This window comes from Schistocerca gregaria, chromosome 9 (assembly GCF_023897955.1).
Source record: "Schistocerca gregaria isolate iqSchGreg1 chromosome 9, iqSchGreg1.2, whole genome shotgun sequence".
NCBI lineage: Eukaryota > Metazoa > Arthropoda > Insecta > Orthoptera > Acrididae > Schistocerca > Schistocerca gregaria.
The window spans coordinates 98,752,010-98,773,148 of NC_064928.1; the positions used below are offsets into that span (position 1 = coordinate 98,752,010).

Sequence of the window (21,139 nt, forward strand, 5' to 3'; positions counted from 1 at the left end):
GCGGAGTTGGAAGGTGAAAGAAGGCATCTAGCTTTTCGACTTAGCTGGCATTTACGAAGAAATTTTTATCAAAAGTCTTGAAGATTCGTGTTTTTTTTATGAGTTATCCGTACGTCACCAGCGCAATGAGCTCTTAGACCCATCTACTGTTAACATACATGGCGACGGGTGTAAAAACAAATAGACACAAATATGTGTGCTTCTAGAGAGTGTGATGCATCTACAATAGGAAGCACACTATGTGATCAAAACTATCCGGACACCTCCAAAAACATAAGTTTTGCATATTATGTGCATTGTGCTACCACCAGCTGCCGGGTACTCCATATCAGCGGCCTTATTAGACATTAGACTTCGTGAGAAAGCAGAATGGGGCGCTCCGCGGAACTCACGAACTTGGAACGTGTTCAGATGACGGGGTGTAACTGGTGTCATATGTCTGTACGCGAGATTTCCACGCTCCTAAACATCCCTAGGTCCACTGTTTCCGAAGTGGAAACGCGAAGGGATACGTACAGCACAAAAGCGTACAGGCTGACCTCGTCTGTTGACTGACAGAGACCGCCGACAGCTGAAGAGGGTCGTAATGTGTAACAGGCAGACATCTATCAATACCACCACACAGGAATTCCAGATTGCATCAGGATCCACTGCAAGTACTATGACAGTTAGGCGGGAGGTGAGAAAACTTGGATTTCACGGTCGAGCGGCTGCACATACGCCACACATCATGTCGGTAAATGCCAAACGACTCCTAGCTTGGTGTAAGGAGCTTAAATATTGGACAATTGAACAGTGGAAAAGCGTCGTGTGCAGTGACGAATCACGGTACACGATGTGGCAGTCCGATTTCAGGGTGTGGATATGGCGAATGCTGGTAAACGTCATCTGCCAGCGTGTATAGTGTCAATAGTAAAATTCGAAGACGGTGGTGTTATGCTGTGGTCGTGTTTTTCATGGAAGGGGCTTGCATCCATTGTTTTGCGTGGCACTATCACAGCACAGACCTACATTGATGTTTTAACCACCTTCCTGCATCCCACTGTTAAAGAGAAATCCGGGGATGGCGATTGAATCTTTCAACACGATGGAGCACCGGTTCATAACATACAGCCTGAGGCGGGGTGGTTGAATGACAATAAAATCCCTGTAATAGACTGGTCTGCACAGAGTCCTGACCTGATGTTTTGTAACGCCGTCTTCGTGCCAGACCTCACCGACCGACATCGATACCTCTCCTCACTGAAGCACTCCGTGAAGAATGGGCTGCCATTCCCCAAGAAACCCTCCAGCACTTGATTGAACGTACGCCTGCGCGAGTGGAAGCTGTCATCAAGGCTAAGAATGTGCGAAAGCCATACTGAATTCTAGCTTTAGCGATTGAGGGACCCACGAACTTTGTCATTTTCATCCAGTGTCCGGATACTTTTCATCACACAATGTATCAGAGAGTGGGGAGTCCATCTGTAATGGAAGTATCCCAGAGTGGAGATCCATGCATCCTAAACTTTAATAACACGTTGTGTCATATTGCACGACATGACTAATACTATATTGGATTACATAATGGCATGTGTCATGTTATAAGACGTGGCACATGTAATCACTTTAGTTTATATGCATTATAGTACATGACATGGGTGCTTATACTGACAAGTAAAAAAAAGCGGGAGTATGTCAAGATGTTTTGATTTAAAGGTCTTTAAAGGCGCCAGATACTCGAAAAGCTAGTTCCCTTTTTTCCCTATCTTTGTCCAGGACATAGTCGCCTTTATTTGTGCTACGATGGGAGCATTTTATACTCTAATTTTTTTATTTCTATAAGTTTATTGCGGAACGACAAATTAAAGTGTAGGTGACATATGTGATTCATCAGCGGGAAACCAGAATTCATTTGTCTTACACTGTATTTTATACTACAATGGTAAGCACTAATAAGTGGTCTATATAACTGTCAAATATTATTCATCACATTGTGTTCCTGTCAGCGATGGAGTATACTACAAAATTTTGATGGCTTCATGGGTGTTGTCCGAAGTCGAAAGTCGTAATAGGAAAAGAAGTAGAAAGTAGTTTGAAAGCACTCGTATTCATTCTCGAAGATGCCAAAACCATGTGACTAAAGTTGTATTAAGTAGAAACAATTTTGACAATAGTGGCAACTGTTTCGACGGAGACGCATAAACATCGCGTTCTCCAATACAAATTGTTCATTCTGAGAACACACTCAGCCCAGTAGTTGACGGGAGTAACTGTAACATTAGAAATCGAATGGTCTCGGCAAGTACCGACAACCTTCATCACACATCCAATCTGTTCAGCATGAGCCAGCAGACTACTCGTCGATGAAAGCAGATGTAACTCGAGGAGCTAAACGTTATGTGTAATTCAGCTCGAAACGGTTAAAATTTATTGACACGTTGAGAGTACTGTTTGCCCACAATGTCGAAAACTACGGTTAGTAGCGACCAAAAACAAATGAATATCGTTTGGAAGCCGCGCACTGCTCTCAAACTCGTTATCTAAATAGCTAGTCCCATTAGCGATCGCGCTTGAGAGTCTTCTGAGTGAACGATTAATACAGCTTCAAGTCACGTGGTTCAGGCGTGACACACACACACACACACACACACACACACACACACACACACAGAGGAAATTTTCGAGTGTTGTGTGGGGCAGTTGACGTCATTGTTCCAGATCATAATGTTAATACGTGAATACCAATATTAAAGTGGCGATTTTTAATATTAATTACGCAAGGCGGCCAAACGTATGTAATTCGAAAGGTACTTTTGCCATGGATGTGCACAAAGAAAACTCGCGTGTATGTAGCTGTTAAGAGTGGCAAATGAAAATAGATGCTTTCATATTCAAAGCTCAGATGATACCTTCTCTATCTCCCAGGCGCAGTGACGAATACAGATAACCTCAAGGAGGGAGCCCTAAAGATACCATTAACTAACTTTACTTTTACCGTAATAAATAATCACGCCACATGCAAAGTTTAATAAAGTTTTATTGAAACTTACTATCACATATACAAGACAATGCCATCTTATGATGTAAAAAAGTTACAATTGTGGTCTCTGGTTCTCTTCCTCAAATGATGAATTCTGTGCACATATTCTTCCTGGCAAATTGGTTAATTACATGGTCAACAGGACAATCAGTGTCACGGTGAGTGTTTAACAGAGCTAAGCCATTAAGTCGATCCTCCTTCATTGTCGACCTTCTTTGTGCAATAAAACAGTAGAATATTAGCGACTTTTATCAAACAAATGCCCCGCGCGCTCGCATATGTATCCGCCATTGCCCAGACGTGAACATCGAAAATTTAAGTGCTACGAACTTTTGCCCAATGTACCGATCAGGTGGTATGGTAGGAATGACACGAAAGTAACAGCATTTCGTGAATTCACATTCTAGGGACATTCATGTTTATATGGTTCATTTGTAGTAACACACGCATACCGGGCAGCTGCAGTGCGAAAACTGCTAGGTCGATGATGATGATGTCAGCAGTGGAAATCAAACTATCTAGCTACGAAGTCGGTAAATAGAGTTATATATTGGCGTCGTTATTTCGTTTACTTTTCTGTAAGAGTAACTTTGTGGTTATTTGCCACCGTTAGCAGAAAATTAGAAGTTAAGTTCCTAATTTTTAATTTATTCATTTGGAATAACTCAGACTTTTGACTTCCCTTATTATACGGAAACAATATTTGTTTTGGGTATGCTTAGGAGAACGCTGATGGGTCGGAATGAAACAGACAAAGTTAGACAGACACAATTTTTGCGTAAACAAAGTGATACGGATCATGTGAACGTTGACCGTGATAGTTTTGTCTTTGATTTGAGAGATACATTTAAATGTGCGCAGAACGTAATTGCAAATCGTTTTGAGGGTTATAACTGCTGTTGATGAATTTACAATGCAGATTTTGTAATGCAAATGGTTTCGCACGAGAGGCCATTTTATGCGACAGAACGGAATTTACATATTGTTGTCATAAGGGAAAAGTTAATTTGCTGCCGTTAACACAAACTTCAGTTTTCACTGCACTGTATCAAGAACTCACTTCAAACGATCGAACAATTAAAGAGAAATAAAAGAATTGCTTCAAGAATACACATAGCTACGATGCAGAATTTGCTCTGAATCAGATCCAAAGCTAAAATTTCATCACTTTCGAGATGAATGACTTTTTTTTTATCACAGTCGGGTCCACTAACCCTATTTGTTGAATTTCGACCACATGCGTTATTAGTACAAATTAAAAGTAATTTCCATCGCCTGATTCTGTGCATTTTTGTTTGTTTTTCCTGTGAATAAGTTTCTCACGGTTATCAGACAAATGCCAGAATTAGATACATCTACATCCATACTCAGCAAGCCACCTGACGGTGTGTGGCGGAGGGTACCTTGAGTACCTCTATCGGTTCTCCATTCTATTCCAGTCTCGTATTGTTCGTGGAAAGGAGGATTGTCGGTATGCCTCTGTGTGGGCTCTAATTTCTCTGATTTTAACCTCATGGTCTCTTCGCGAGATATACGTAGGAGGGAGCAATATACTACTTGACTCCTCGGTGAAGGTATGTTCTCGAAACTTCAACAAAAGCCCGTACCGAGCTACTGAGCGTCTCTCCTGCAGAGTCTTCCACTGGAGTTTATCTATCATCTCCGTAACGCTTTCGCGATTACTAAGTGATCCTGTAACGAAGCGCGCTGCTCTCCGTTGGATCTTCTCTCTCTCTTCTATCAACCCTATGTAGTACGGATCCCACACCGCTGAGCAGTATTCAAGCAGTGGGCGAACAAGCGTACTGTAACCTACTTCCTTTGTTTTCGGATTACATTTGCTTAGGATTCTTCCAATGAATCTCAGTCTGGCATTTGCTTTACCGACGATCACATTTATATGATCATTCCATTTTAAATCACTCCTAATGCGTACTCCCAGATAATTTATGGAATTAACTACTTCCAGTTACTGACCTGCTATAATGTAGCTAAATGATATGGGATCTTTCTTTCTATGTATTCGCAGCACATTACACTTGTTTACATTGAGATTAAATTGCCATACAACTTTCAAATTTTACCATTCGGGAAGCCTTTTGCCTAACGCCCAGCTCGCTAGATATAACTGAAAGAACGAAGTCCTGTGAGAAGGAAGAGAGAGAGAGAATGTGTGTGTGTGTGTGTGTGTGTGTGTGTGTGTGTGTGTGTGTGTGTGTGTGTGTGTGTCTCCACTTCAGAATGGGAGAAGGTTTGGCGTTTTTACTCAACTACTTTGTTTCCTTCCACATAATATAGTGTACCTATGTGCACGTGTTTCTGCTAATAGGCACAAAAGATGGCTGCTCAAGTCTATTGTTATCCAGATTATGTTCACACAATATATGCATTGACTGCCTCAGCCCACGCGACCTCATGATGCTCTCTTGTTTCCTCAGCTGTCAACTGACTTCAGTCCGACGCAGAACCGCAGCGAGTGCTTCGCCTTCCGCAACTTCACGGCTGGCGAGCAGGTCTTCATACACTACGGCGTGCGGCCCAACTCGGACCTCTTCGTCCACATGGGGTTCGTCTTCCCAGACAACGAGCACGACTGCGTGAGGCTGCGGCTGGGGGTGAGTTCGCCGTAGTCTCCGCTGTGCATGCCGTGTGCTACTGGGTGTCACCAACAGGGCTCTCACATGTCGAATTACAGTAACTGAAGGTGATGGCAGGTATGTTGAAATGCAGTAACTTGAGGTAATGGCAGGTCTGTTGCCGTGGTCTGACTCGTTATTCTTTGACCGTGTGCTTGAGTATCACAAGCATCATATTTGTATAGTTACGTTTGTAAATATATAGCTATACAGCGTGTATCAAAAAGAATCATCCGATTTGGCACGTCTATATTTCTAAAACTAATAAACATATGGAAAAACTGGTAGTACCTGACCTCGGGGAAGATCAGTTTGGATTCCGTAGAAATGTTGGAACACGCGAGACAATACTGACCCTCCGACTTCTCTTAGAAGAAAGATTAAGGAAAGGCAAACCTTCGTTTCTAGCATTTGTAGACTTAGAGAAAGCTTTTGACAATGTTGACTGGAATACTCTCTTTCAAATTCTTAAAATACAGGGAGCGAAAGGCTATTTACAATTTTTACAGAAAGCAGATGGCAGTTGTAAGAGTCGAGGGACATGAAAGGGAAGCAGTGGTTGGGAAGAGAGTGAAACAGGGTTTTAGCCTCTCCCCCATGTTATTCAATCTTTATATGGAGCAAGCAGTAAAGGTAGCGTTCTCGCTTCCCACGCCCGGGTTCCCGGGTTCGATTCCCGGCGGGGTCAGGGATTTTCTCTGCCTCGTGATGGCTGGCTGTTGTGTGATGTCCTTAGGTTATTTAGGTTTAAGTAGTTCTAGTTTCTAGGGGACTGATGACTATAGATCTTATGTCCCATAGTCCTCACAGCCATTTGAACCATTTTCAAATTAAACGAAAGAAAAATTCGGAGTAGGTATTAAAGTCCATGGAGAAGAAATAAAAACGTTGAAGTTCGCCGATGACATTGTAATTCTGTCAAAGACAGCAAAGGACTTGGAAGAGCAGTTGAACGCAATGGACAGTGTCTTGAAAGGAGGGTATAAGATGAACATCAACAAAAGTAAAACGAGGATAATGGAATGTAGTCGAATTAAGTCGGATGATGCTGAGGGAATTAGATTAGGAAATTAGACACTTAAAGTAGTAAAGGAGTTTTGCTATTTGGGGAGCAAAATAACTGATGATGGTCGAAGTAGAGAGGATATAAAATGTAGACTGGCAATGGCAAGGAAACGTTTATGAAGAAGAGAAATTTGTTAACAACATCGATTATAGATTTAAGTGTCAGGAAGTCGTTTCTGAAAGTATTTGTGTGGAGTGTAGCCATGTATGGAAATGAAACATGGACGATAAATACTTCGGACAAGAAGAGAATAGAAGCTTTCGAAATTTGGTGCTACAGAAGAATGCTAAAGATTAGATGGGTAGATCACATTGAATAGAATTGGGGAGAAGAGGAGTTTGTGGCACAACTTGACTAGAAGAAGGGATAGGTTGGTAGAACATGTTCTGAGGCATCAAGGGATCGCCAATTTAGTACTGGAGGGCAGCGTGGAGGGTAAAAATCATAGAGGGAGACGAAGAGATGAATACACTAAGCAGATTCAGAAGGATGTAGGCTGCAGTAGGTACTGGGAAATGAAGAAGCTTGCACAGGATAGATTAGCATGGAGAGCTGCATCAAACCAGTCACAGGATTGAAGACAACAACAACAACAACAACCATAAACATATACAATGAATTTAGTTTTTTGATGAACAGGTAACTCAAAAAGGTTTTTGTTATACATTTTCAAAGGTGTTCATTATGCCCCTTTTGATATGCACAAAATATGTCAGTGCGGTATTCAATTTGTTCCCACATTGTAGCAAGCATGTCTTGAGTTACAGCTGCCAAAGCTTCTGTTATGCAATATCTCAGTTCATTCATTGTTATTTGTAACGGAGATATATAAACGGTGTGTTTTGTAAATCCCCATAAGAAATAATCACATACAGCGAGGTTCGGTGACCTTGGAGGCCAAGTAATCTAAGGCTGTAGGAGGATCCGTAGCATACCTAGTACGAAAGTCTTGCTGAAGCTGAACAGCTATTAACAACCCGTACTGCGTAAAACGTAGAACAGAAAACGCTTCTTGTTGTGCCGACACCATTTTTGCGAGAACTGAAGTGGGCGCACACTGTTGCTACCTAGTGAGAACCATGTAAAGAGTTTGCTCTTTCCTTTGGTTTAAAAATTCCCGCACTTCCACATGCAAGTTCCCCACTCTGTGAGTAAAATCGTTCGAATCGTTGTCCAAATGTGGTAAAAGAAACTTCGCAAGCATATCGAGATATGTGCTTCCTGTAACAGTGTTCTCGGCAAAGAAAATGGACCATAAACCTTTTCCTGTTGACATAGAACCCATTAAATTTTGGAGAGTCCCTTTCATGTTGTACAACTAATGTGGCTATTCCATACCCACATTATGACAGCTTACCTTTCAATTCTAATGTATTGTTGCCTTGTCACCAAGTACTAAGCGTGAAAGAAAACTGTCATCCTCCAATTTACCAAGGACGAAATTACAGACTCCACACGTTGTTTGTCGTCTTCGCGAAGAGCTTGCAATAGCTGAATTTTGTATGGTTTCATGTGTAATCGTCGACGCAACACACGTCAGTCAAACATGAGGGGCATGTTGAACTATTAACCTGCACGGCGATCGGATTTCTGCGGACTTCTTGTGAAACTATGGCGGATGCGTTCAACATCTGTGTCAAACACTCTGGGACGGCTCGGCAATTTGCTTTTACACAAACAATCTGTTCCTCGGAATTGCTCGTGCCCTCGTCTAACGCTCCGTGCTGTAAGAGGATCCATACTGTACCTAATACGAAAGTCTTTCTGAAGCTGAACAGCTATTAATAACCCGCACTGCGCAAAACGTAGAACGCAGAACGCTTTCTGTTGTGCCGACACCATTTTTACGAGAACTGAAGTGGTTAGAGTTGTGGCGATTCGTGAATGAGTCGTTCTTTTGAACGACTCTAAATAAAGAATCATAAGAATCGAATAGTGATACGGACGAATCGTCGTTCAAAAGAATCGTAAGAACGATTGCGTGTTTCCGAGTCGTGACGATTCCAAGTTCCAACGATTCATCGATTCTTAGCACGCTATGCTTCGAAGGCAACTTCCAAATCATGTTGAGTCGTGCCGAATGATTACGGCCGCCAGTTGGCAGTTACGTGGAGGATGCGTGTGAACAAAACGAAGCAATTTTGCACCACCTTTCGCACAAATCGACTCCGCTTTCCTGGCATACTCAAATAAAACAATAGATACGATCAAATCAAACGTGACCTTTCATCAATTAAGGCATTGCACGTATAAATCGAGAATCACACCTGTAACGTCATATGCATGTTTAACACATAAATAAACTATTTCTGGCATATCTTTATCATGTCACAGTTTGATTCTAACACCACTGACAATTTCATACATGTCCTGCCATCTATGAGTAAGATGTAGAACTTTTTGCATTCCGTAAGAATCGTGCCATCGCAGACTAGAATGAATCGTGAACGAATAGTAGGAATCGATTCGCAATGTGAGATTGAATCGTAGGAATCGAACCGGGAAAAAGAATCGTGTTGCCCAACTCTAGAAGTGGGCGCACACAGCTGCTACCTAGCGGCAACCATGTACCTAAACTCGAGAGTTTACTCTATTCCAACAGTACGTTGTTCACGCACATGTCTCGAATAATATTATTATGATTTTTTAAATATCGAATGATCCTTTTTGGTACACCCTGTATTATTTCTTCCTGTGTACTCGCATTTTCTGACTGGGAATATTTATTATTAGTACCCCGATATTACTGTAATTTGTTCGGCGACGTTGGCGGACGGTATCGGGTTAGTTGTTCCTTTTTCGTTGCTATACAGTTAACCAGAGATGAACTGCCTTGCTTGTTCGTTGGTATAGTGTCAAGCTAAGAAGAGATCAACACGTTGCAGGGCATGCATGTTCGAAGGAACAGGCACTGCGGTGACTACAGTTGCTAATCTGGACAACCTTCAGCTGTGTAATGGAATTACGATATTGAAAATTTATGTGGGACCGGGCAAGGGATCTGAACTATGGGGGGTGGGGTGGGGGCGCAAGTCATACTAGTCTCAGGAAACAAGGACTCCAGGCAGCATACAGCACTTCTTATTAAATAAAACAGTACACCAGTGAAAAACTGCGAATATCTTCTTGGGGGAGGGGGGGGGGCAGCTGCCCCCCCCCCTGCCCCTCGCTGGGTACGCCCATGGGACCGGGACTTGAAGACGGATTCCCCACTTGTTGCGAGCCTTTGCCGTAATCACTTCACCTAACTAAGAACGCTTCACGGCCACGCCCAAACCTCCATATGTTGTCGTCCATGTGTCGAAAATGTCGTCGTTCCATTATGAAGCTGAAACTGTGAATACATTTTATGTAGAGATAAAAACGTTTTCTTCACACGACATTCACATTAGCCTTCCTTTAAATAATTTTCCATGATATGTGGTACATTCACTACTTGCATATCATTTTCGCCTTCTTATAGTCAATCTTTTAATATTTCGAAAACCTGTAATTCTCGAATTCGGTGGATTGCCTCGCATTTCGTAACTGTATAAAACATTTCATTTGATTCATCAGTTGTGTAAAGCTTCCAGTGAAACTTGGTAAATCTGTCAGATTAAACTCTTCAGACAGTGCTGTTTTATTTTCACACTCCGCCATTAGAATATTTATTTCCACACTATGCAGCAGCATAACTTTACAATTAACCATATACATTGCTGTCGTGATAAATACTACATAGCCTTCTGTAAGTTACACAACCTTATGGTACCAGATGAAACATGCACTCCGTCTTCAGGCCACGAGTGGCCTACCGGGACCATCCGACCGCCGTGTCATCCTCAATGGAGGTAGCGGATAGGAGGGGCGTGGGTCAGCACACCGCTCTCCCTGTCGTTATGATGGTATTCTTGACCGAAGCCGCTACTATTCGGTCGAGTAGCTCCTCAATTGCCATCACGAGGCTGAGTGCACGCCGAAAAATGGCAACAGCGCATGGCGGTTGGATGGTCCCCCATCCAAATGCCGGCCACGCCCAACAGCGCTTAACTTCGGCGATCTCACGGGAACCGGTGTATCCACTGCGGCAAGGCCGTTGTCTGGATGAAACATGAAGGCTTAATATTACAAAGGTTAAATTCATACGACCTTTACATGCCATATTTTGATCTGATCTTGTCAGATTGAAACCTGTTATCAAAACGAGAGGTCCAGGCGGTGTATTTCATTCATTAAACTAAATCACTGCGTCGCTCCAGCTAATCTGACACGGTAATGCGGCGACTGGAGGTATTTCAGGATCGCTGACTGAGTGTGAAAGGTATTGCCTCCGTATGTGGCATTTGCGTGTGATCTGTACACACAGTCCTGCAAAATGACCTGGAAATGAGGAGAGGGGCCTCCAGTGATTCCCACTAATACCTCAAGCCTGCGTGGGTGGTAATTTGTCAGGCGGTGTTGACATGTGCGGCGGCATTAATGCAACTTTCTTTTCAACAATTGTGACAATTGACGAGACATAGATGTTGTTTTTCAATCCTGTTACGAAGCATCAATCAGCTCAATGAAAACACACGCTCACTGTCACAAAATAAAAATCGTGCGAGGCCCACTACTGAAAAATTTATGACGGCCGTGTTTTGGGACAACAGTGACGTAATCCTTACTCATTAAGTTTCAGAGGGCAATACAGTGACAAGTACAGTGTGTAAACTTTTAGATGGCAGACCTCTCCCTAGTCCTGAATCGGTAGTAGTCGCTAAACGTCGGGAGGCTTCGGTAGGCACGGAGTTTCGACTGCTGCCAACATTACGTGGCTGACTGTGTTGTACAAGGTAGCCATTGTCGTCTGCTTCGTTATTGTTTTGCGCTGTACTGTTCTGCGTGTTTTTATTGTGCAGTTGTGCTAAACATTATCAAAATGAGTGAAGAGGCAGTTGCTGGCCCATCTCGGGAGTCGCCAACAACCTCTACCGGTAGGCCTCTGGTTAGAAGGAAACCAGTATTACGTAAATTATATTGCGTGTGTTTGAGGCATTCTCGAGTAACGTCGACTCACCACCTCCTATCTCAAAGGCAACTAACGCTCACGACTGTATAAAGCGAGCCTGATTTTCATCCTCACAATGATGTTACTAGCGTCATTTTTATGCGACTGGCGCGAAATATGAATGGACATAGTGTTTCAGACAAACATGCCTACTAACTTTCGTTTATGTCGTGAAACTCCTCCTTGGTATTGCAATATTTTCCGTCCGTATTGATATAATTTTGTAGATATTTTCAGTGGTATACTGGAACACTGCAAAATGTTTAGCGAATACCGTTAGCAATATGGACGTAATAAGTTGAAGCGTCATGCTAGATGCGAGAATGAAGAGCAAAAATATAGTAAGGGATGAACTTTTTTTCTTTCAGTATGGAGGGTGACAGCGAGAAAATGTTTCGTAAAGGTTTGAAATTATGTGTAAAGTTCGTTGCAAGACACACACACACACACACACACACACACACACACACACACAGAGAGAGAGAGAGAGAGAGAGAGAGAGAGGCACGACTGGACAGTCTGTTAAAATTTTAAATCTGGCTTAATTCACGGAGGAATTAACTCATACGGTTGTAATGACATGAGGTTTTATTGAAACTGAAAACATGTGCAAAAACTGGCCAACATGTGACGCATGAGGAGCGTAAAATGAGCTGTAGTGAAAGAGGGATTCAGAAGCGTCAGCAATCGCAGCTTGACCAGAAAAGACAGTATGGCGTTCCACCCCATACAGCTACACATGTGAAAGATCTCTCTGCCATCGTTTATTGAGGATCGCGTGACTTGCTAAGCCACCACTTTCCGTCATACACTATGTGATCACAAGTATATGGTCAGCCCCCCCCCCCCCCCCCCCCGCACACACACACACACACACACACACACACACACTACTCAAACAAAAAAGAATGCGTTTTACATACTAGGTGCATTGTGCTACCACCTACTGCCATGTACTCCGTATCAGCGACCTCAGTAGTCATTAGACATCGTGAGAGAGCAGAATAGGGCGCTCCGTGGAACTCACGGACTTCGAACGTGGTCAGGTCATCGGGTGTCACTTGTGACATACGTCTGTACCCGCGATTTGCGCACTCCTAGACACCCCTAGGTCCACTGTTTGCGATGTGATAGTGAAGAGAAAACGTGAAGGGACACATACAGCACAAAAGCGTACAGGCCGGCTTCGTCTGTTGACTGATAGACCGCCGACAGCTGAAGAGAGTCGTAATGTGTAATAGGCAGACATCTATCCAGACCATCACACAGGAATTCCAAACTGCATCAGGATCCACTGAAAGTACTATGACAGTTAGGCAGGAGGTGAGAAAACTTTGATTTAGTGGTCGAGCGGCTGCTCATAAGCCACACATCATGCCGGTAAATCCCAAACGACGTCTCCCTTGGAGTAAGGAGCGTAAACATTGGACGAATGAACAGACGAGAAACATTGTGTGGAGTGACGAATCACGGTACACAAAGTGGCAATCCGATGACAGGGTGTGGGTATGGCGAATGCCAGCGTGTGTAGTGCCAACGGTAAAATTCGGAGACGATGGTGTTATCATGTTTTTCATGTAAGGGGCTTTCGCGCCTTGTTGTTTTGCATGGCACTATCACAGCACAGGCTTACATTAATGTTTTAAGCACCTTCTTGAAGAGCAATTCGGGGATAGCGATTGTGTCTTTCGACACGATCGAGCACCTGTTGATAATGCACGGCCTGTGGCAGAGTGGTTTCACGAAAATAACATCCCTGTAATGGACAGAGTCGTGACCTGTCGTTAGAACACCTTTGGGATGTTTTGGAACGCCGACTTCGTGCCAGGCCTCACCGACCGACATCGATACCTTTCCTCAGTGTAGCACTCCGTGAAGAATAGGCTGCCATTCCCCAAGAAACCATCCAGCACCTGATCCAACGTATGCCTACGCGAGTGGAACCTGTCATCAAGGTTAAGGGTGGGCCAACACCATACTGAATTCCACAATTACCGATGAAGGCATCCACGAAGTTTTAAGTCATTTTCAGCCAGATGTCCGGATACTTTTGATCAGATAGTGTACTTGGCCTCTCAGACCTCAATCCGTGAGTGATTATTGGCTGAAGTGTTATCTAAAGTCGCACGTCTACCGCGATCGTCCGACCTCATTATGGATGCTAAAAGACTACATCCGACGGCCATTTCGCACATTATCTACTGATACGCTGTTAATAACATTGTCCCTCGACATAGTGTTGCTGATGTATGACGGCTGACATGTTGCGGATTTGTTATAAAGAACATCGTCTGTACTAAATACCATGTATTGTGGCATGTGTGTGTAATGTTTACGTCTCTGCCTTACTCATTTCTAGCACGTGAGTCAATTTTTATCTCTCTGTCTACATTATTCCGTTAAGTGTTGGATTTTCAAATGTTAAACGACTTTTGGGTCACCCTGTGCAAACATACATTTTTATAATACGTACGAATACATCTTTTTCCGTCATACAACCAATACGGAGGACCTAGCTACGCTGAAGTCTATAGTAATGTTGGAGGTTAACGAACAGACATGACGGTTTTACAGATTAATTATTAGCGTAGATAAAACTCATTAACCTTATGTCCAATTTAAACGGAAAAACGTAGGTAAAAAATCCCGAACCACACCAACGTGAAAACATGCATTTATGACAAAAATGATGATTTTCAGAAATAGGAGAGATATTAGAACACGTGCAGATTTACCTCTCTCCACCCGCGGTGGAACATGTACATTGTTGAACACTTTTCGGAAATCTGGGAATACAGTATTGCCTGTTTAGCCTACACCCGTTGAAGAGGAAAAGTACTGCTTGCTGTGGTTAAAAAAAAAATATTATCTCCAGCATACATTGCACAGAGGCTTGCAGAGCACGCATCTATGTGCAGAGGTAACTATTTCAGATAAAAACGAAGCCTGCCACTTTCTCACGTTCCTGTCTGATACTGAGCAATTCTTACAAGGTGCATTCCAGGTCTAAGGTCTCCTGTTTTCTTCTGCACAGTATAGTCACACACAAAATTTGAAACTTCTGTTATTTCTCATTGTAGTATCCACGCAGCCATACGCACTACTGTATGATTCTTTGGCCACTGTGAATGTATCTACAGGAGTCTGTGTTAACTAATGGGAAATAACTGAAGCAACAAGGATACAGCTGGAGACTGTGCACGCAAAGTGTGTATTTCCTTACGGGAAAGAGCCAAAAATCGTTTGAGGCCGGGACAGGTGCGTACCGAGCACAAGAAACCACTTCAAAGTGGTTTTCATGAAGAAACTCCTACGTCACATATGCCCGATGCGCTGGTGCATTGTCTTGCTGAAAGAGCAGACGTGCAGCGATTTCCGACTACTTTTCCCCTCAATGCTGGAGGGAGATTGTTCCTCAAACTATTTTAATGTCTTCTACAGTGTGTTAACAGTAAGACGGCAGAGTTGTGCGGGGAGAGGAGGAAGCAAGCATTTGCTGGCGAGGGGAAGGAGCCGTTGGGGGGGGGGGGGGGGGGGGGTTGACAAGGCACGCCTACCAGTTGCAGTGCTGGCACTACAAATTGCGCGTCATGCTTACACGATTGCTGGCGGTGGTGGTCACAGAATATACAGTCGCAAGGTGACCGCACTCCGGACCACCGCGTGGCACTACCGGGAGGAAAGATCGTCGTGTTCGGCATACGGCTCCGGCTCATCATACAGCATCTGCAGCAGCAATTTGAGTAGCATCTGCCACTGTAGTGACACAGCAAACTGTTACAAATTGGTTACTTCAAGGACAGCTCCCAGCTAGATGCTCTGTAATGTGCTTTTCACAGACACTAAACTACCACTATTTGTGACTGCAGTAGTGTTGAGCGAGAGCTCGTTGGAGGGCAGGATGGAAGTCTGCTGTGTTTAACAATGAAAGCTAGTTCTTCTTCGGTCCCACAGATAGCTGTGTGTCGTTTAGGAGGCTAGTTGAGGGCCTGTATGCAACTTGTCAGTCTACTAGACACACGCGACTGGCACCTGCAGTTGTGGTGTAGGTTGTGATTTCCTATTACAGCAGGACAACTCTCGTGGTTGGCATTTTCCAGCAGGATAACACTTACCTATCTGCTCGAGCATCAAATCTGTCTCCGATTGAGTACATAAAGGACATCGTCAGACGGTAACTTTGGCGTCATCCACAACTGGCCTCAGCCGTCCCTGTACTGCCCGACCGAGTGCGACAGGTGTAGAGCTCCGTCCCACAAACTGACATCTGACACCTGGCACCTGTACGAGGCAATGCATGCACGTTTACACACTTGCATTAAACATTCTGGCAGCTACACCAATCATTAAGGTATCAGAATTTCACATTTCCAATGGCATTTCTATCGTTTGCATTAACCTGTGATCTTGCAATGTTAATCACTTAAATGTGCTACTTACAGAGATGCATTCCTGAAATTTCATTGCTCTGCATTTATTATTTTTTTGGTGTTCCAGTTTTTTTTTCCCATCAGTGTGTATACAACACACAGCTCAGAATGTACGCTGCTATAAATACAGAAATGCGTGAAAAACTGCTGCATCATTCGTGATGTTTAAATTTGTTATTACTAACCTGCTGAACTGATTTTTATGAATTTTGGTAAAGAGATAGCTTTAAACCTTTGTAGGAACGTACACAACTTTAGAAAGTGTGTAGTACAAGATACTTATTGATTTGAAGAGTTTTATATGCATTACTATTTGACTTTTGAATTGTATCGTATTTGTGTAAATACCTTTCTCGGTTGGTATGTGTTGTGTGATACGATTCAAATTAGTGAATAAAATGCATATACAATCTTCAGTGTATTTATTCCATACTTCCACACTGTTTGTTGCATAGTGTATAGCTGCTATGTGCATTATCCATAATTTGAGAACAAGAGACCTTATTGACTTGCAGCAAAATTTACACATAATTTCAAACCTGTACAAAACTGGTTTTCACTGGCAACACCCACAAAATGATGAAAGTTCTTCATGCAGTAGAACTGTAGCATCAATCATGACATAATGACTTTTACATTTATTGCTTCTTTGAAACTAACCACATTTAGCAGATGGTATTGATATATGCTGCTGAATGCACGTTCAAAGTTATGTCATTGTATGATACACAGTTTAGGGGATATGAGGGAAGGAGGAGATGGGCAGAGAGGGGGAAGGAGGAGAAGGAATAATAGAACTGAAATAAGTACATTCCAGGGTAACACCAGGTACTCAGCTAATTTATTAATAACTTTGTTTCACTAATTAATATCAGTTTTCACGTAAAGACATATAATGTATAAACCAGTTTTTGGTGGCACCATTTTTATTAGTACAGCGTTCTGAACATTTTAATTTCATAGTTTGGTGTTGAAATACAAGTTATAATATTCACTCAAATAATAATGTACACCATTCACATTTTTAAAGGATATTTATGGTCCCTGCATACAGATAAAAAATCAATAATATACTTGACAAGGTGTGGAAAGCAATCTACAGTATTATGGATTACATCTCAGTTGTCACTGACAAGTACCAAGCTGGATAGTTAAACATACATTCATGTTTGTCACATGTTTCAGGTGAGCCGCTCGGATGCTCTAGCAGCAGAGAGGATATCACTGCTGGCACGACTCGGTCTACCATCTGCCGGTGACTTCGCTCTTCGACCAGGACCCGACCCAGTTGAAGGTCGCCTACTAGCTTTTCTGCGAGTGTTCAGCATGAACAAAGGTGAGTGTGCAGCATGAACAAAGGTGAGTGTGTGCATGTCTCCCCCCTCTTAGGCATGGGATGCATTTCTCCATCCTCTGCCCCTTCCTCCCCCCCCCCCCCTCCACCCTCCTTTTCCTTCCTCCTCACCCCCATTTTTTCATATTTTTCTCTCATCCTACTCCACCTCCATATACATCTACACGTACTCTGCAAACCATCTGACTCTTATTTTTAGCAGGACAGAACATGAAAATATTAGCATTACTTCAACCATTGGCATCTAGTGTGATGTCCCAGTCAAATTTTGAGCAGATGAACATGAACTGGCCATAGGTGACCATCCTGTTCAGAATACGTGCTCTAAAGATTGCTTCACAGATCTAGATGTATCAGACCTCATAATATGCAGCTAGGGGTGGAACAAAATGTCACCTTGATGTGTTCAGAGGCGCAAAGTAATTTTAAGCTTGACTGAACACAAAAAAAATTGTGTTTCAGATTCCATTTGTAAAAGTCTGATTTGTTAAATTTTAAGACTGTACCAAGACTTTGTAGTTATATATGCAGATGGATCTAAGCAAGAGAATGCTCTCTATTGTCAGCACTTTTCCCTAGTAAGGTTTTGAGTTTGCTTCCCAGAATGTTTAATAAATTATGATGCAGAGGTATGCAGTGTCCTGAAGGCACTGGTGCGAGTATGTATGCATCACAACAGAGTCTTCCGCCTTCTCTGACTTGCTCAGTGTCCTATAATCAGTACAGAAGTAGTATCCAGTGTGTGTGTGGGGGGGGGGAGGGGGGGGGGGGGGGGGGAGAAAAACAAATTGAAAACCAACCATGATGCATGACAGTGGATCCAAGACCAAGGCAAGGAGGTGGTCATTTGTTGATTCAGGTACAAGTAAATGATACAGCTGACAAAGCAGCCAAAGAAGCATGTAGAGATGGTGTTGTAATTAGGTGCACAAATATGGTTCCTCACTTCAGTCGAGTTATGATTCATTTACAGCATAGTTGACTGGGCACCAAAGCTGCACATATGTGTAGTTGCCCTAGCTGCGCAGATGTGTAGCTGGCTCTTAGTGATGTTTTCAGTTCTGTTTTAAGTGCCTAACAACTGCTCAGCACATCAACTACATGAAAAGGTTTTACTTGTACTTTCTCTATTAATTAAACATTTACAGTACATCTCTAACATGATTTCACAGATGTGAAAATTACCGAACTATCAGTTCAATAAGTCACAGCTGCAAAATAGTAACATGAATTCTTTACAGACGAATGGAAAAACTGATAGAAGCCGACCTTGGGAATGATCAGTTTGGATTCCGTAGAAATGTTGGAACAAGTGAGGCAATACTGACCCTGTGACTTATCTTAGAAGAAAAATTAAGGAAAAAGGCAAACCTATGTTTCTAGCATTTGTCGACTTAGAGAAAGCTTTTGACAATGTTGATTGGAATACTCTCTTTCAAATTCTGAAGGCTGCAGGGGTAAAATACAGGGAGTGAAAGGCTATTTACAAATTGTACAGAAAGCAGATGACAGTTATAAGAATCGAGGGGTATGAAATAGAATCAGTGGTTGGGAAGGGAGTGAGACAGGGTTGTAGCCTATCGCCAATGTTATTCAATCTGTATTATGAGCAGGCAATAAAGGAAACAAAAGAAAAGTTTGGAATATGAATTCAAATCCATGGAGAAGGAATAAAAACTTTGAGGTTCGCCGATGACATTGTAATTCTGTCAGAGACAGCAAAGGACTTGGAAGAGCAGTTGAACAGAATGGACAGTGTCTTGAAAGGAGGGTATAAGATGAACATCAAGAAAAGCAATACTAGGATTATGGAATGTAGTCGAATTAAGTCGGGTGATGCTGAGGGAATTAGATTAGGAAATGAGACCCTTAAAGTAGTAAAGGAGTTTTGCTATTTGGGGAGCAAAATAACTGATGATGGTCGAAGTAGAGAGGATATAAAATGTAGACTGGCAATGGCAGGGATAGTGTTCCTGAAGAAGAAAAATTTGTTAACATCAAGTGTAGATTTAAGTGTCAGGAAGTCATTTCTGAAAGTATTTGTGTGGAGTGTAGCCATGTATGGAAGTGAAACGTGGACGATAAATAGTTTGGACAAGAAGAGAATAGAAGCTTTTGAAATGTGGTGCTACAGAAGAATGCTGAAGATTAGATGGGTAGATCATATAACTAATGAGGAGGTACTGAATAGAATTGGGGAGAAGAGGAGTTTGTGGCACAACTTGACAAGAAGAAGGGACCGGTTAGTAGGACATGTTGTGAGGCATCGAGGAATCACCAATTTAGTATTGGAGGGCAGCGTGGAGGGTAAAAATCGTAGAGGGAGACCAAGAGAAGAATACACTAAGTAGATTCAGAAGGATGTAGGCTGCAGTAGGTACTGGGAGATGAAGAAGCTTGCACAGGATAGAGTATCATGGAGAGCTGCATCAAACCAGTCTCAGGACTGAAGACCACAACAACAACAACAACATCAACAACTCTAACATTAAGGAGTTTTGACATCTTTGTCTCCTATCAGTGGGAGCTCACCTTCCAGTATCGTCATCATCAATAGCAAGAATATCTTGTGAATAAGTATGTGGTGTTTCCCCTACAAGTCCATCCTGCAGCACCTTACTCCCACTGGCCCAACACCTTTGCCCCTGCTCCTGCCCTCTTTCTCGCTGCTCATCCTTTCTGGCATGTAAAATCACATACAGCCCACCTTATCACTGATACCCAGCCGCAGCTAATAAATTCATAGATCTTGTTCTAAGTATGAGGACAGTCGGAAGAGTTCACGGTATGATAGAAAAAGTGGGAATTTTTTGTTTTCAAAAACTTTTTATCTTTCAACATGATCTACATTTACGTTAACATCTCTCATCCTGTGGCATTATTCTGTTTCTGTATTGTTCCTCTAGAAGTGCAGCAAAATACTTCTTTAGAGCTGCAGTTGCTTCTTGGTTCAAATAAAACATTAACCAGCAAGAAAGACTTTGTTTTGGGGAGAGATGAAGTCAGAGGGAGCCAAATCTACTGAAAAGCACAGATATTCCGAAACTTCACATTGCAGATCTCTCTGTTTTCCCATCGCCAAGACACTTTTGTTGGCAGAAGTATTGCCTTGATGAAAGATGATACTTATCTTTTTCAAACAGTTTCTTTCCTCAAATTCTTGCACCCGATCCATTAGAAGTTTATGATAATGATCGAAAGCTACTGTTTCACATTTTTGAAGACTGTCAGTAAAATTCCTTTCTGATCCCATGCATTGGGATGCTGTTTCCTACTGATGACACAGTCTTTACCTTCCTTGGAACTGAAGAATCACCTCTTGTCCACAGTCTGGATTGTTGTCTCAATTGTAATGTGTAGTTGTCAAACCATGTTTCAACCATTATCTTATACTGCTGCAGAAAACTACTTTGATTTCTACAAATATGCACCAAACACTGTTCACATCTTCGTGTTCCAACCTTCTGGTATGATATTTTGCACGTTTTGTAAGATTTATGATATGATTAAGCTCTTCATCCTTCAGTGAATCAGTTTGGAAACTTTCACGGGCTCATTTAAATTGAAGAGTCCATTTCTCATGATGGGAATTCAAGGAG

The 21,139-nt window shown here is 42.5% G+C and overlaps 1 protein-coding gene across 5 annotated transcripts in view; it reads left to right on the forward strand.

Annotated features, from left to right (window-relative positions):
- The window catches only part of LOC126292242 (actin-histidine N-methyltransferase), a 518,712-nt gene that overhangs the window by 465,328 nt on the left and 32,245 nt on the right, over positions 1 to 21,139 (forward strand). For 2 of the 5 annotated variants that reach the window (XM_049986134.1, XM_049986137.1), the window contains exons 8-9: positions 5,461 to 5,637; positions 17,372 to 17,522. The exons of 2 other annotated variants lie outside the window; for them this stretch is intronic. In XM_049986134.1, the coding sequence (XP_049842091.1) occupies positions 5,461 to 5,637; positions 17,372 to 17,522 (328 nt within the window). The remainder of the gene's footprint in view (positions 1 to 5,460; positions 5,638 to 17,371; positions 17,523 to 21,139) is intronic. One more of the 5 variants, XM_049986136.1, reaches the window with a different exon arrangement.